General features: G+C 48.7%; 1 protein-coding gene and 1 long non-coding RNA gene across 4 annotated transcripts in view; one reads left to right on the top strand and one right to left on the bottom strand.

Annotated features, from left to right (window-relative positions):
- B4GALNT3 (beta-1,4-N-acetyl-galactosaminyltransferase 3) overlaps positions 1–15,458 on the bottom strand; it is a 133,147-nt gene that overhangs the window by 46,500 nt on the left and 71,189 nt on the right. For all 3 annotated transcript variants that reach the window (XM_077871553.1, XM_077871555.1, XM_077871554.1), the window contains exons 3-13: positions 15,015–15,092; positions 7,647–7,742; positions 7,069–7,159; positions 6,551–6,651; positions 5,999–6,066; positions 4,296–4,374; positions 4,108–4,174; positions 2,451–2,594; positions 1,527–1,636; positions 481–581; positions 134–195 (exon numbers count right to left, since the gene is read on the bottom strand). In XM_077871553.1, the coding sequence (XP_077727679.1) occupies positions 134–195; positions 481–581; positions 1,527–1,636; positions 2,451–2,594; positions 4,108–4,174; positions 4,296–4,374; positions 5,999–6,066; positions 6,551–6,651; positions 7,069–7,159; positions 7,647–7,742; positions 15,015–15,092 (997 nt within the window). The remainder of the gene's footprint in view (positions 1–133; positions 196–480; positions 582–1,526; positions 1,637–2,450; positions 2,595–4,107; positions 4,175–4,295; positions 4,375–5,998; positions 6,067–6,550; positions 6,652–7,068; positions 7,160–7,646; positions 7,743–15,014; positions 15,093–15,458) is intronic.
- LOC144297443 (uncharacterized) lies at positions 3,991–4,709 on the top strand. Its single transcript, XR_013364484.1, has 3 exons — positions 3,991–4,188; positions 4,341–4,402; positions 4,529–4,709. It is a non-coding gene; the product is annotated as an uncharacterized LOC144297443 (long non-coding RNA).

Below are 15,458 nucleotides of genomic sequence, written 5' to 3'. Positions count from 1 at the left end.
GTATATGGGGAAGGACTATGTGGCTTTGATATTCTCTTCGGGGGAAGGGCTGGCATGGTTTGAAGGTCCTCTAGAAACAGACCATGGTCACCCCTCCCAGCCTGACCTGGAAGCCTCAGTGGTCACTCTATACCTGGCTTCTCCGGCCCCTGCTTCTCAGGCTGGTCAATCTTGATGTACTCCCGAAAGCTGAACCTGCAGGAGGAGGGGAGAGGCAGACTGGTACCCAGTACCCTTGCAAGCTAACATGTGAGGCTCTGCTGGAGGCGCCAGCAGCAGTGCAGAGTCATGCCCTGGCCTAGAGTGCAGAAATGAGGCTGTGTGGGAGAAAGAGTATCTGTGAGCGCATGGCATGCCCAGGAAGGGCCTAGACTCCTCAGGCTGGAAGGGCATTCACAGCCCCTCTCACCCAGGAAGCTCTCCTGGTCCTGCAGAGCCCTTCTGTAAGACTGTTTTCTTGCCCAACTCGGTGTTACTCACCTGTCCTGGTAGTATGAGTTTTCCTGGTAGAAGCATTTATTATGGGTCTCCATGTGGCTCAGGCGGGTATAGTCATTGGGGTAGACGAAGGACAGGTGAACCTGGAAGAGGAGAAAGCAGCCACAGGAAAGAGAGGGCAGGACCTCGGTAAGAAATCAGCCCACCAGGGTGAAGTCTGCCCCTGGCTGGGACCACCCAGGGGAGAAGCACTGTTTGGAGCTCTGAGAGACAACACTTGTTCCATTCCACTCTTCAGGCCTCCTCTCCTAGGCTCCCTGGACCAGATGTAACCCCTGACGCAAGCTTCCCAGTGCTCCTACCTCGGCTCCTCCACAGCTGCAGCCAGCACCATTTTCTCCCTGTCCTGCCATCTCATCCTCTCCTGCCACCTTGAAACCTTTACCTGCAACCTCTCAGGGCCCTGGAACAACCCCCCTTTTGCTACTCCACTGCTTCCTGCCCCTCTTAAACAACTTCAGACAATGCCACCAATAAACTTCCCAGTTAGACCCCACCCATTCTCTGACCCAGAGGACAACTCCTGAGACTCCTGTTCGCTTCTTCCTGCTTCTAGCACTCCTCTGATGGTTTCTAGATCTGGATATATAGTATGCACACTGCCTCTGCAGTTTCCATCCAGGCTCTCAGTTCTCTAGAGCTAACTTCCCCTCTATAGTGCCTCATCTATGAGTTTAATAAGGACTGCTGGCTGATGGCCCAGTAAGACAGACCCAGGCAGGACAGGGTTGGGCAGCTCAAGGAGCAGAGTATAGGAAGCCTCAGGCCAGCCCCTCCCATCATCATCAGGGTTGGTGTCAAAAGGCTTACTAAGGCCGAGCATTCATTCTCGCAGTTTATAGGGTGGTTCATTGGGCCATGGGCAACTTGGAATGCAAGTTCACCCATCCCCTGGACCCCATAAGGCAGTCCTGTCTACTGCTATGTGGCATCGCGGGGAGGAAGAGTCAGCCCTGGTGCCCCTCCATCTCAGCCACAGGTGGCAAGCCCTCTTGATCCTGCCCCCACTGCCCAGCACCAAGACTTACAAAGCGGAGTCCCTGGTAACGCTGCAGGGGGAGCCCGTCCACCAGGTAGCTGGGTTTGTAGGGACAATCAGGCAAGACATGGCGGAGATGAGCCTTGGGGATCAGAGGCACTAAGGACAGTAAGGGAAGAGGGATGAGGGTGAGGATGGGAGCCTGGAACAGGCTGCCCTAGAGGCACGAAGGCTCTTGGCTGAGGGGGAGGCCCGATGGCCTCTGCTCTGAGCAGGCACCTTTTTGTATTTGCTCACAGCAGCGGTAGGCAGAGTCCAGTCCATCAGCTGAGGTTGCCAAACCAAGGCTGGCATCACTCATCTGGGGTGGGTGCATTCTGGGAGGGCCTTGGAGGTCAAGGAGTCGGATGCAGACCCTGGCTCATGGCATTGGGACCGCTGTACAGGGCTAGCCTCAGTAAAGGTTTAGAAACGTCCAAGAGGCTACTGAGTCTCACTCTAGGGCAGGGCCAATAACTGAATTTTCTCCTGGTCATTATGGGGGTTGGGATGGGGCTTTCTCATCTTTTATAATGTAAACGCTCCCAAGAATTTATGACTCCAACACCTTGGTGGGAACAGATTTCTCTCATTGGATTAGAAGAGTTGGGATCCAGTAGGAAACTATGATATGTGCAATTTTGGAGGGACCCATAGGGGATTTCTGGGCTCTAGTTCTACTTCTTGTCCTGAGATGTGGTTATACAATGTTTGTCGTGTAATGATCTGTATAATTGTAAAATTGTACATATATATTCTTGTACTTTTCTATGTGCATGTTATATTTTACACTGCAAGGGAAAACCAAGATTCTCTGACTTTTGGGATACAGCGGTAGTAGTGACAAATCTGAGGAGTCTCCTCTACTAACACCCACAGACCTAGCAGTGGATGGGCCCCAGAACGGATGACAAGTGGACGGCCACAGTTTTACCTCGATAGAGGGTATCCCGAGGGTCAGGCTGCAGCATGTCTGCGAGAGGCGGCTCCTCTCTGGGAAGAGAGTCTCGGGAGCCTACATGGCTGGCTGCTGTCTGGGGGATGTGGCCCACATCATCCATCCTTAGGACTGTCTCATCTGGGCCCAGGGAGGAAAGTACAGAAGCAGCTGTGAGTCCCAGAACAAACCCAGAACCAAGACCCCTGCCCCTCTAAGCCCAGGCTTCTGTATCCCCCCCAGGGACAGTATGGGGTATGGGCGATCCCTCTCCCCTCTAGCCCTGCCCCCTCACAGACTGTGGGTTCAGCTACAGATATACCTTGGACCCACTCTGCTCGCCCCATGGCTACCATTTTATGTAAAATGAAAAAAGATACCACTTCCTCAAATGTGTTACTGCTACTGGCTGGAAATCCGACATTGAAGCCTGCTTCATCTATCTCATAAACAGCTATAGAGCACTTACTAAATAACGAGCTAGGCACTGCTCTAAGCAACTGATAAACATCAAGCCATTTCATCTCCAAATAAGCACTGTATGCCTTAGGTATTTATTAATTATTCCTACTTTACAGACTAGGAACTTAGGAAAGAGAATTTAAGTCATTTGCTGAAGATCATACAACCAGAAGTGGCAAAGGTAAATCTGAACCGAGGCGATACAGTCTCAGCCTCCAGGTTATGCTGTGTCTCAGACACATAAGCCAGCAATGCAGACTATGGCAGGGGCACCCCTCAGCAGCCCTGCTCCTCATACCCCTCCCCGCCTCAGTGTTCTCTCCAAGTCAGCCAGACCTCCTCTTTCTTCTACACCCAGGGCTAGTTACCTCTGGTTCATTGTACTAGTTTCTTACCATTCTTACTAGTTTCTTACAATGGGCCTCTTTCTTCTCGTTTCGCATTGCACCTATGGACTCCAGCTCTCCCTCCTTCCTCTTGCACCAACTCAAAAATTCGCGCCCCTTCTGCCTTGACCTTCGTTCACCAGCAACCTCCTCCCACCTGCCTTACCCATGCCACCCTATCCCCCTGTCCTGTGAATGCACACCTCCCTGGCCTGCCCCCATCCTGCCCTCCCAGTCTCCTCTCAGAACTCAGCTCTCCCTCCCTCCCTTGGGGTTCTGGCCCTGCCTGCTCTTCCTACACCCAGGCCACATGGCCCCACCTGCCAGGTGGTGGTTCTTAGTGGGGCCTGTGGATGGATAGGAAATCATGAGCAACACAGAATACAACTGAAGAGTTCATTTACTGAAAATAAATCTAAAGCAGATGAGAAGGTTTCTTCAGCTCTGGTCACAGCTTTGCAAAGAACCATGGGTCCTTCAACTGTGAAATGAGAAATTAGCCTCATGGTCCCTGGATGCCCTTGAAATTGTACACAAAACATTGTGTGTGGGTAGACAAGGGCATTTTTCTGGGGCGAGGTCTTAGCGAGCTTCCAGCAGGTTCTCAAAGGGGTCACTGACCCAAGAGTCAAGGACCTTTGACCTTAGAATCCCTTTAAGTTCTGTTCCTTGTTCTGGATCCGCTTTCCACACAGGTTCCAAGCACCCTAAGCTTTAGCCTCCACCCCTCCCCTGACCAAATTCACCTGATGGGACATGTTGGCACCAGCTTGCCTGTCTCCAGGGGAGGGGCAGAGCCTACTCACTTGTGAAGAGCGACAGGGAAGGGGAGTCAATAATAGTGAACTTGGCTCCAGGGTCGTTCCGTCGCCACTGGAAGAGAGAGGGTGGATACAGAGGGTTGGAGGTGGCTGGCTTTAGAAAGGGGTTCAGGGGACAAGGGGCAAGGAGTTCACCTAGTTCAGAGGTGAACTAGGAGGGCAGGAGCTCTCACCGCAACTTCCACATGATCTGTGCCCTTGTCATTCTGTTTGTGCAGCACCTCAAAGTAGTACCTCTGGGAGGCCACCAGGCTGGCAGGAGGGAGCAAAGACACAGAAGGTGATCCTCTCAGGTCCTATGGTCATCCCTCTGACCCACTCTTCCCCCGTGCCACCCCAGCTTCCACCTCGTTCTCACTACCTGCAGCCTCCCCTTGTCCTTTCCTCTCTGCTCCCACAATTCCAGGAGCTTCACTTTTAATGCTGGCCTGGAGTCTCCACGCTGCCACTTACTCACAGTGTGACCTCAGCATTCTCTTCTGTAAGACGGCCGTAAGAACAGTACACACTTCACAGGAGAATCAGGAGAATCCACAGAAATACAGATCTTCCTCAACTTAGGATAGGGTTATGTTCTAATAAACTTATTGTAAGTTGAAAATATTGGAAGTCGAAATGCATTTAATATACCTAGCTTAGCTTGGCTCGCCCTGAATGCATTCAAGACACTTGTAGTAGCCTACAGGTAGGTGGGATCATGTGCCACAAAGCCTATCTATAATAAAGTGTTGAATATCTCATGTAAGTGACTGAATGAAAGTGAAAAATAGCATGGTGGTTTGGGTACAGAATATCGGTGGTTGACCCTGTGATCACATAGCTGACGAGGAGCTAAGGCCACTGCCCAGCTTCGCCAAAGACTATTGTACCCCTTGTTGAAAGATCCACATTCAAAATCTGAAGTACAATTTCCACTGAATGCATATCACTTTTGCACCATCATAAAGTGGAAAAATGGTAAGTAAAAATATTATAAGACTGGCTGTCTGTAATAATAATCCTTACAGAGTTGTTACTATGAGCTAAACACTGTTCTAAGTGCTTTATATAAATGAATTCACTTAATTCTTGTTTATAGATGAGAACATTGAGGCACAGAAATCTTAAGTAATTTGCCCCAAATCACTGAGGCAGGAAGTGGTGGAGCTGGGATTTGGATCCAGGCAATCTTCCTTCTGGGTTCAGGGCATTGGCTGCCATGCTGAATGATATGTAATGTGCTCGCCACAGAGAATGGCACATAGCAAGGGCTCTTCCGAGAGCTAGACTGGCTTCCTGTGATTGACATCAGTGTTACCACCAAGTATTGACACGGTCTCGCCTTTGTGTGCAGGCCACCAGGTGGCACTCTGAAGTCAGGCTAAGTTCCCCTTCCAGCATGTTAATGCAATTCAGCCGATACAGGCTGGGAAAAGCCTGTCTCCCTCTGGTCTACTGAGGAATCAGGGATCAAGTGATCCATGAGGAACTTTCTGTAGCACAGGCAGAGAGCCAAGTGTCCAGGCTGCACCACTGCGGACATTTACAGGGATGGAGCAAATGGGAAGGACAAGGACTGGAAGAAGAGAGACCTATTTTGTTTTCCAGTCCTGAGTGTCACTAAATAGCTGTGTGACCTTCATCAAGTCACAACCCTCTCTGAGCCTCAGTTTCTGCATCTGTAAAATGAGGAAGGATGGGCCAGATGGTTTCTAAAGTCAAATACATCATTTAGCAGAATGCATGAGTGCCCAGTCATACTGCACATCTAGACTAAGGAAGGCTGGAGACAGGCCGGGTACCATCAGGCTCCCTGCCTCTGATTTGACCTTGGCACTTGATGTAGGTTTGGTTTTTTTTCTGTGCTCAGAAGAATGTCATGAGACTCCCTACTTACCTCACTGGCTTGGAAATTTGGCTCCGAAATTTCCCAAACTCTCCAGGGGCAGTCCACTCTTTTCCAGTCTAGAGGTGTGAGGAGAGCAAGAAGAGGGAAGGAGGAAGATGACAATATGGAGGAAGGGAGGTGGGGAGTGCAGAGATGAGGAAGGAATGGGGAAAAAGGAGATATGTGAGCAAAGAAGAGGAGAGAGAGGGGAGAGAAAACAGGAGACGTGAGGGGAGTGACAGGTGACCTGGGCAAGAAGAAGCTCCACCCTTCTTATAAGGGCCCCAAGCAATAAGTCCCCATGGCGGGCATCCTTGGCACCATGCTAAGGACGCTAAAACCCAAAAAGGAGACGTGGCCCAGTCCCAGCCAAGAGATGAATCTTCACTCTTCCCCAGTTTACAGTCTATCCCTTTATAATACAGGGCAGGGGTGACATGGAGGATGCTGTCACGCCAAAGAGACTAATGGTGATGCAGGTCTCCTGATGCGAGCAGGTGCCTCTTCCATGACCTGGTTCCCGGGCCCAGTGGGAGAGCTCTGCGGATGGGCTGACCCTACCTTGCCCACACTGGCCAACAGCTGAAGGCCTGACACCTGGTCATCCCGGCTGAGCCAGAACTCAGCGTTGTCATCTGCAGCAATGGCAAACTGTATTTTCCCTGGGCAGTGGGGAAAAGAGTTTTGCAGATGAGAGCAAGAAGAACATAGCATGAAGGGCTGAAGGCCTGTTTTACTTCTTAGTAGGTATATTCTCTTCAGGGGGCTTGGTGCTGTGGCTTCCTTCCCTGTAAGGTGGGGGTTCCTCACCTTAGGAGATACCATGAACATGGGGAAGACTCACAGAAAGAGACAAGCTAGGGCCAGACTCTGCAAATCAAGGCATGAAGTGGCAGCTGGGGTGCAATGAATAAAACCTCACTGTGACCAAATATCCCCTCTCTCCCCAGTGATGGACTAACAGGGTCCAGGCAGCCTAGTGTGGACTTACTTCTCAGCTACAGGCTTATGTTCTCTGGGTACCGTAAAGAATCTGGAGCAAGAAGCAGGAGGATGGGGCTTTGGGGGGCTGGCCTCACCATCGGTGAAGGGATGCAGGTAGCCAAAAATGCGGAGGCCATAGTTGGTCCATTTGGGGGAAACAGCCAGCTTCCTCAGGGTTGTGCGAATCTATACCAAGAAAGGGGAGGGAAACCATTATTCAGAAGAGGGAAGAGGAAACTGAAGAAAGTGGTCCACTCAGGGCTGATAGGAAGACCAGAGTTGGGGGGGAAGGGGGACAGGAAGGACTGGGCCATGGCACAGTGAGTGGAGTGTAGACAAGATCTCCACTCTTATTTGCTTTTTTGTCCCTGTGACCTTGTACAGTGCACAACCAGCCCAACTGTATGCAGTGGCTCTGGCTAATCTAGATCATGAGCCACAATGAGAACCTAAAGCTGAAATGATACAGAAAATGGCAGAGAAATCGCCAGGAATCCTGGGGAAGGGAGCCAGAGTAATAGTTACAGGCAGAAGAAAAGAAGACCCAAGATATAAAGGAAAGAAAATGAACTAGAAAGGAAGCAGGACAGATGAAGAAGACAGAAGACAGGGGGGAGATGAGAGATAGGAGTGGGCAAGGAAGGGAAAAGAGGCTTGGCTAGACAACACTCACGTGGGGGTACAGCGGGAAGTGCAGGTTCCTCCGGAGCTGCTGAATGGAACTGCCACACCAGTCTTCGAACACATGCAGGTTGGCATGGCCCTGGAACTGCAAGGAAGCAAGCAGGTGGGTGCCAGTCCTGACCCGCGGCTGGAGGAGGCTGGGGGCAGAGACAGCCGCAACCCCAGTCCCAACCTCAGCCCTGGTGCTCCTCTCATTGCTAAGGATCCCATCCCACCCTGGCACCCGCAGCTTCCTTCTCATACCTCAACCCCACTGCCTGGCCCTGAGGCCTGGGTCTGGTTTTCTGGCCATGCTTGTGCACACATGCACACACAAAGGCACAGAGTCCCCTGGGCTCTTTCCATGCAAGAGGGGGGCTGGTTTGCATTCCCCAGGCAAGGGGAAGTAATAGCCATGACAGATAGGCAGAGACGACAGAAAGAACTGGAAGGAGGGCCAAGCTGGGGTTTCAGCTAAAGATCTGCTCTTCCCCCATCCCCGTCCCCTTCCCCTTGTGCCTAATAGTAAGCTTCACAGCTGTCTGCTGGTGAAACCTTATCTACCCAGTAGTCTTCATGCTTCTGGCTCCGGTTGTGGGGAAGCAGCTGGGAAAGCGCTGCAGGAGGTCATTGGGGGCCACAGGAGGTCTTTGGGGGCCCCATCCAGTAGGAAGGCCTCCCATTACTCCTTAAGGAGCTGGAAGCCTCTCTCGCTCTGCTCAGGCCTCTCCTGGCACAACTACCCAGGTGCCTGGGACCTGGGCAGCCCTGGGAAGGTAGGAGCAGAGGATGTATGCTCTCTCCTCCTCGGCTGTGGCATCTGTGGGGCACAGACAGTTGGCGGCCAGCAGCAGAGGACCCCCTTCAGAAGAAAGGGCCTTAGAGCCAGTCCTCTCTCTGAGTGGGTGGAAGTGCTGGGAGTTTGAGAGGGGAGGGGAGGCTTGGGGATCCAGTCCCAATTTACCCTGACAAAGAGTTTCAGATTACCCCATCTCAGCAACTTTCTCCTCCCCCTCCCCCAGAGCTTAATCTCCAGGTTGTGGGAGGTGGGGCCTCAATCACTCTATACAAACAGGCCCTGCCCTTCCCTCCCCAGTGTGGCCCATCAGATATCAAAATATGGGCTGCCCCAGGAAGGCAGAGGAGGAAGGGACACCCAGACTGGGAACCCAGATAAAAGGAAATGGCACAAGGTCTTCAGCAACAGATCTGGGGGGACAGATGGTGGGGGGGACTCCTGCACAGGAATGCCAAAGATCTGAGGTGCGGCCTCTGAGGAAACACAGCCCCACAGCTGGATCCAGAGAGGACACAGGACAGCCTGTCACTCCCCGGCCCGTTGGCAGTCTGGCACTTCCTGCGCACATTGGCCTGGTCAAAGCTAAGAATGTGGGGCCTTGGAAGCAGCCATCACACTGGGGATTATGAGTGGGGTGCTGGGATGGGTGGAAGAGAGAATGTGGGCTGGGTAGGTGGGGGGCGGGCTGAGGCTTCTTGGAAGGAAAGAATAGGGACATTGTGCTACTTCTGGGGAAATTCCTTAAGTCCAGTTTACAAGACTCAGTTGTCTCCTATAAATGACCTCCTCTTGGCCCCTCCCTGGGAGACTTTCAGGGCAGTGTGCTCGGATCCACAGCAAACTGTGGAGGGAAGGCATCCCACCAGAGAAATCTGTTGTGTTCAGCCAAGAGACTAGAGGCCCCAGGGGGTTTGGGCAAGGGAAGGAGGGAAGGAGGAAAGGAAGAAGGAGCTGGGCTGGCCACCTCCCAGTCAGGGCCTTGCTTGCTATAGCAAGGATAGCCTCAGAGGCTGCAGGGAGTGGAAGGCAGAGGATGTGGGAGTGTAGGAAGAGGACTAGCCCTCTCGTCGGAGGTCTAGGCCCTCAATCAGCATTACGGCAGCCCTCAAACCATGCTTCACCCACTCTCGGGCTGTTGGTGGGGATCTCTGCAGGACCAGTGGGTGCCATCTTCCTCCCCAGGCCCAGGCTGACAACCCCACTGGGATTTGCATCTCTCCAAGTTTTGGAGACTTTGCATCTGGCAGGGATGAGAGATTCCAGCTCATCAGCACCACACTTTGCCCACTCTCTCTATTGTCCAGCAGGGGCTAAGGCCCAAGGAAGGACACTGACTACTCCCATCACCAGAGTATGCCCACAGCCAATGATGGATTTGAAATTTCCAGTTGTAAGTAGTGGAGAAAATATTTGTTGGAACTGTCTCATTTTAGAGGTGAGATTATTGAGGCCCAGAGAGGTAAACTGATTCCCCCAAGAACACAGCAATTAACCCTGTAGAAGTGGGGAGGATGTCTGGGACTATGGATGCAGGAGGGTAAGGCGAAGCTGGTGGGTCCTCAGATAGGAACTTCCACTATCTTCCATTCCCACAACACTGCCTCTGCCAGGACTGTAGTAGAGCCTCCTAACTGGAGGGAAGCTTCCTTCCCTCCACTGATTCTTCACCCTGCCTGCAAGATTGTCTTTCTAAAGCATAGATCTGATCATGTCACTTTGCTGCTTCCGACCTCAGAAGGTTCCCAAAAGGCTTCAGAACAAAACCTCACCCTGGCACATGAGGTCTTTTCAACTGACCTACCTTCCCAGCCTCACTCCCAGCTCCCTTCTCCTCATGCCACTCCCTGTCACAAGCCTACACTCCACCCACACCCATCTCCCCATTCTTGTCATGCTCCTTTACCTCTTTGCGTCTTCACGAACATTTCCCGGTTGGAAGGCCTTTTTCTTTCTCCCCCTGTGGCAAACCCTGGCTCATCCTCTGACTTCCTCACCAGAATTAATAGCTTCCCTCCTCTGTGTTCCCACAAATCTTAATTATTTGAATGAACAAAAGCTTGCAGAAGCTAAGCTCAGAACCTTATGTTCCTTCATTTATTCTATAAGCACTGTATCTGCTTTACATTAGCTCGAGATGAAAAGAGATGTGGTCCTCCAAGGAGAGAGACATATTAACAAAAGATGTCACCTGTGCCATTGCAGAGGCGTCAGATGCACATGGCACGAAAGCAGAAGCAGTCACCTCTGCATCCAGGAGAGGTAGGAGTTGGTCACAAGACATACACTCGAGAATGGATAAATAAAATGTGGTAAAACCACATAAGGGAATATTACTCAGCCATAAAAAGAAATGAAGTGCTGGTACATGCTACAGCATGGAGGAACCTTGAAATTGTCATGCTAAGTGAAAGAAGTTAATGGTCACATTGTATGATTGCATTTATAGGAAATTTCAGAACAGGCAAATCTAAAGAGACAAAGTAGATTACTGGGTGCCCTGGCCTCAGTCAGCAGGGCATGTGACTCTTGATCTCAGGCTCATGAGTTTAAGCCCCATGTTGGGCATGGAGCCTACTTTTTTTTTTTTTTAAGATTTTTATTTATTCATGAGAGACACAGAGAGAGAGAGGCAGAGACACAGGCAGAGGGAGAAGTAGGCTCCCTGCAGGGAGCTCGATACGGGACTCGATCCCAGTACAGGGATCATGACCTGAGCTGAAGGCAGATGCTCAACCACTGAGCCACCCAGGTGTCCCATGGAGCCTACTTAAAAAATAATAATAATAAAAAGTACCCCAAAAAAGCACTCCTTAAAAAAAAAAAAAAGAAAGACTATTGTTTGTGTAGGGTTTGGGAGGGTGGGGTGGTGAGGAGTGATGGCTAACAGATATGGAGTTTCTGTGGTAATGAAAGTGCTCTAAACTAACAGTGATGGACGCATAACTCTATGAATATATTAAAAGTTATTGAATTATACACCTTAAATAGGTGACTTACATGGTATTTAATTTACATCTCAATTAAATTATGACCAAAAAAGAAAAAAAAAGGTAAACCTGAGAAGAAGATTCTGGGTCTCAGCCCTCTCCTCAAGAGACAACACTCACCAAAGCCAGTGTGGCATGACCGAGGGAAATGCTGACTTGCTCTAATCTTATTTTGGATTCACCAAATTTCTTTCTTGTAGCAGTCTCTCTGACACACCAAAGAGAATGCCTATGGCTGCTTAACTTTCCAGTGACTTCTGGCCTCAGAGACCCTGCACTGCTGGCTAAAGACTGGGGCAGCGACACAGAGAAGAGACCATTGTCAGCCTTCTTATCCTCTATCCTTGCTCACCTTCAGAGCAGGGCTGTGTCCTAGTGATGCCCTCTGGAGTAAGTGAATAAGTTAACCCCTCTCTGAGCCATTACCTGCAAAAGGGGGATGATAGGACAACCTGACAGCTCTTGGGATGTTCAATAAATGACATATGTCATTAACCTGCTGAAACTGTCAAAAGAGCAGGAACAGGAAAGGAGATGGGAACAGAGAAGCACCCATGGTGGTGGGGGAGAGAGCCAGAACCACTGTGTAGCTCTGTGGCTACAGATGTTGGTAATTTAGCCTTTCTAAGGGGGCCTTGTTTTCTTTCTTGGTGAAATAACATGATTGGATCAGTGATTCCCTGAAGATCCATGAAGATTGTAATAAGGATTTTGTAAGGTACTGTTTGGTTTTGGGTTTCTTTGATAAAGTCACTTTTTTTTTTTTTTTTTTTTTTAAGATTTTACTTATTTATCTGGGAGAGAGAGCAAGAGAGCACGAGCAGGGGTGAAGGGCAGAGGAAGAGGAAGAAGCAGGCTCCTTGTGGAGCAAGACCCTGGGGTCATGACTTGAACTGAAGGCAGACACTTAACTGACTGAGCCACACAGGCGCCCTGGTAAAGCTAGTTATTTATTTATTTATTTATTTATTTATTTATTTATAAGATTTTATTTATTTATTCATGAGAGACAGAGAGAGAGAGAGAGGCGCAGAGACACAGGCAGAGAGAGAAGCAGGCCCCATGCAGGGAGCCAAACGTGGGACTCGATCCTGGGTCTCCAGGATCACACCCCCGGCTGAAGGCAGCGCTAAACCGCTGAGCCACCGGGGCTGCCCTAAAGCTACTTTTAATACTAAAAAAAAAAAAAAAAAAAAAAGTCAATGGAAATCAGGCATTTATCACCCGAAGGCCATAGTGTGACACACTTATTAAAAAAATCAACTGTTTCTTTAAAATTTTATCCTATTTAATCACTGTTTACTATTTGTTCACTGTTTTAATTTTATATATATATATGTATGTATGTATATATATACACACACATGCACATACACACACCACACACACACACACACATATATATATCTCCATCCTTGATTGGCCAAAAATTAATGATTAATAAATACAGAATGTTATGCAGTAAAAATCTTTTAAAAAAATTGGTTAAGAAAAATGATCCATGGGCACCTCAGTGACTCAGTTGGTTGAATGTTGGATTCTTGGTTTTGGCTCAGGTCATGGTCTTGGGATCGTGGGATTGGGTCCTATGTCTTGCTCAGTGCAGAGTCTGCTTGGGATTCTCTCTCTCTGCACTCCCCACCCCCGTGCACTCACACACTCTCTCTCATTCTAAAATAAATAAAATCTTAAAAAAAAAAAAAAAAAGAAAGAAAAATGATTTCAACTGTCCTCAAAAGATTGAAGGCTAGATTATTGGATCAATGGTCTTTAAGGCACCCTCTTTTCAAAATACTCCAGGTGAGGTGGGGTGTAATCAATCACCTGACGATGTCACCTATACAAGTGTGCTAGTATTGTAATCCGTCCTCTCTAAGGGCTTTGAACAAAGGGGATTTTATGGTGTGGATAAAGTAACATCACATTTAGCATGATAGTGCCTCCTTCACCCCCACCCCACAGCAATAGGTGAATTGGAAATAAAATCACCCAGGCAGAAGAGCTTGGTCTGAGATAGGTACGGATAAAGACGGTGGGCTGGCCAATACCACTCAGCCAAGAAAAATAATACAGATCTCGGGACGAAAAGGCACTGGGTTATGGGCAAATTGTAAAATATAGAGCCCAAATTTAAAATTTTCATCCCGGGATCCCTGGGTGGCGCAGCGGTTTAGTGCCTGCCTTTGGCCCAGGGCGCAATCCTGGAGACCCGGGATCAAATCCCACGTCGGGCTCCTGGTGCATGGAGCCTGCTTCTCCCTCTGCCTGTGTCTCTGCCTCTCTCTCTCTCTGTGACTATCATAAATAAATAAAAAAAAATTTTTTTTAATTAAAATAAATAAATAAATAAAATTTTCATCCCCAAAACACCACACTACTATGGAGTTTTGGTATCTACTCAAGATAATCTTTTTTTTTTTAAGATTTTATTTATTTATTCATAAGAGACGGGGCGAGGGGGCGGGCAGAGACACAGTCAGAGAGAGAAGCAGGCTCCATGCAGGGAGCCTGATGCGGGATTCTATCCCGGGACTCCAGGATCATGCCCCGAGCCAAAGGCAGGTGCCAAACCGCTGAGCCACCCAGGGATCCCCTACTCAAGATAATCTTGAGCATGTTAATCAATCTCCTTGAAACTCAGTTTATTTACCAAAAGAAAAAGAATCTTTCAGATCCTATATAAGTAAAAGATACCATGGCAACTCTTATTCACACGTTTAACTACTTCCTATATAATTTTCTAAAGCAGCATTTCCTAGAGTGTGTTCCTTAGAACACTAGTTTCGTAGACTATTAAGAGATATTTCCCAAGAAAAAGAAAAAAAAAAAAAAAAAAAACGAGGCAGGAGGCACATAGGTTTGGTACCTGCTGAGCTAAACCAAGTTAAATGGCTCACTGCAGAACTACTCAGAGCCTTTCCTGTGCTAATGTGTAATTTCCAAGAAGTGGGTGTAGTATATAGTTTCTGAGCCTTATTTAAACAAGACTCCATAAAAAACAAACAAACAAACAAGACTCCTTTCTTCCTGGAATACCTTATGAGACTTACTAGTCCAAGAAAGACAGTCCAGGAAGCCTCTCTTTAAGAATGATGTGGATGTGAAAGTCATGTAGCTTTCCTGAGCCCTGTTTTTCTCACTTCTAAGATGAGGACAATGATACTATCTTACAGGGTCATAAAGCTGATATGGGATGATATGCAAAAACCAGTACACACAGAGCAAATGCTCTCCTTCTCTAAAGGAAGAAAACTGAGTAAGCCTGAAGCCCCCCTTTTTTTTCAAATTTGGTGAAAACAATTTTGGGGTTGGGGGATACTTGCACAAGCTGAGGGGGGCAGGGGAAGACAGGCAGAGGGAGAGAGAATTTTAAGCAGGTTCCACCACCAGCGTGGAGCCTAACTTTGGGGCTTAATCTCATGACCCTGAGATCATGACCTGAGTCAAAATCAGGAGTCAGATGCTGCACCAACTAGCCACCCAGGCACTCCTAGGTGAAACCTCTAGAAAAAAATTTTCTGCAGTTATCAGAAAATAGTGAAAACTATTTTTTGACCGTCTCCAAGAAGAAGAACAGTGGAGAATCCCTTACCTCTGAGAGCCATGGGACGGGCTTATTCCACTTCAGGTAGCTGTTGTTACCACTCCTACCTCGCTCAAAGTCTTGGTCCTACCAAAAGAGTGAAATGTGAACTTGGTGAAACATTAGGGTCAGGAGCCCTTTGAAAGTACCTGTGGGGAGGTAGAGGGCCAGGAGACATAGTCCCTGCCCCCAGGAAGCTTTTTAATATAAGGGACACTGTTGTTTATCATTCATACTGTATCCCTCAAAAATACATCTCCTTATAGTTTCACCAATGTATACTCTCCTAAGGTTCTTTTACTTTCCTGAATTTTCTCAGTCTTCTCATATGGAAGAAAAAAAATTTTTTTCTTTTTTCGGGAAAAAAGTCTGATTAGATCAGTCTTCTGAGAAAAGGAACTTGCCTCCATCTTTCACTACATCCCCTCAGGACTCTGCCCAGTTCTGTCACTC

This window comes from Canis aureus, chromosome 25 (genome assembly GCF_053574225.1).
Source record: "Canis aureus isolate CA01 chromosome 25, VMU_Caureus_v.1.0, whole genome shotgun sequence".
Lineage (NCBI taxonomy): Eukaryota > Metazoa > Chordata > Mammalia > Carnivora > Canidae > Canis > Canis aureus.
Note: the sequence above shows the minus strand (reverse complement) of the source record. Positions and strands in the feature narration are given on the sequence as shown.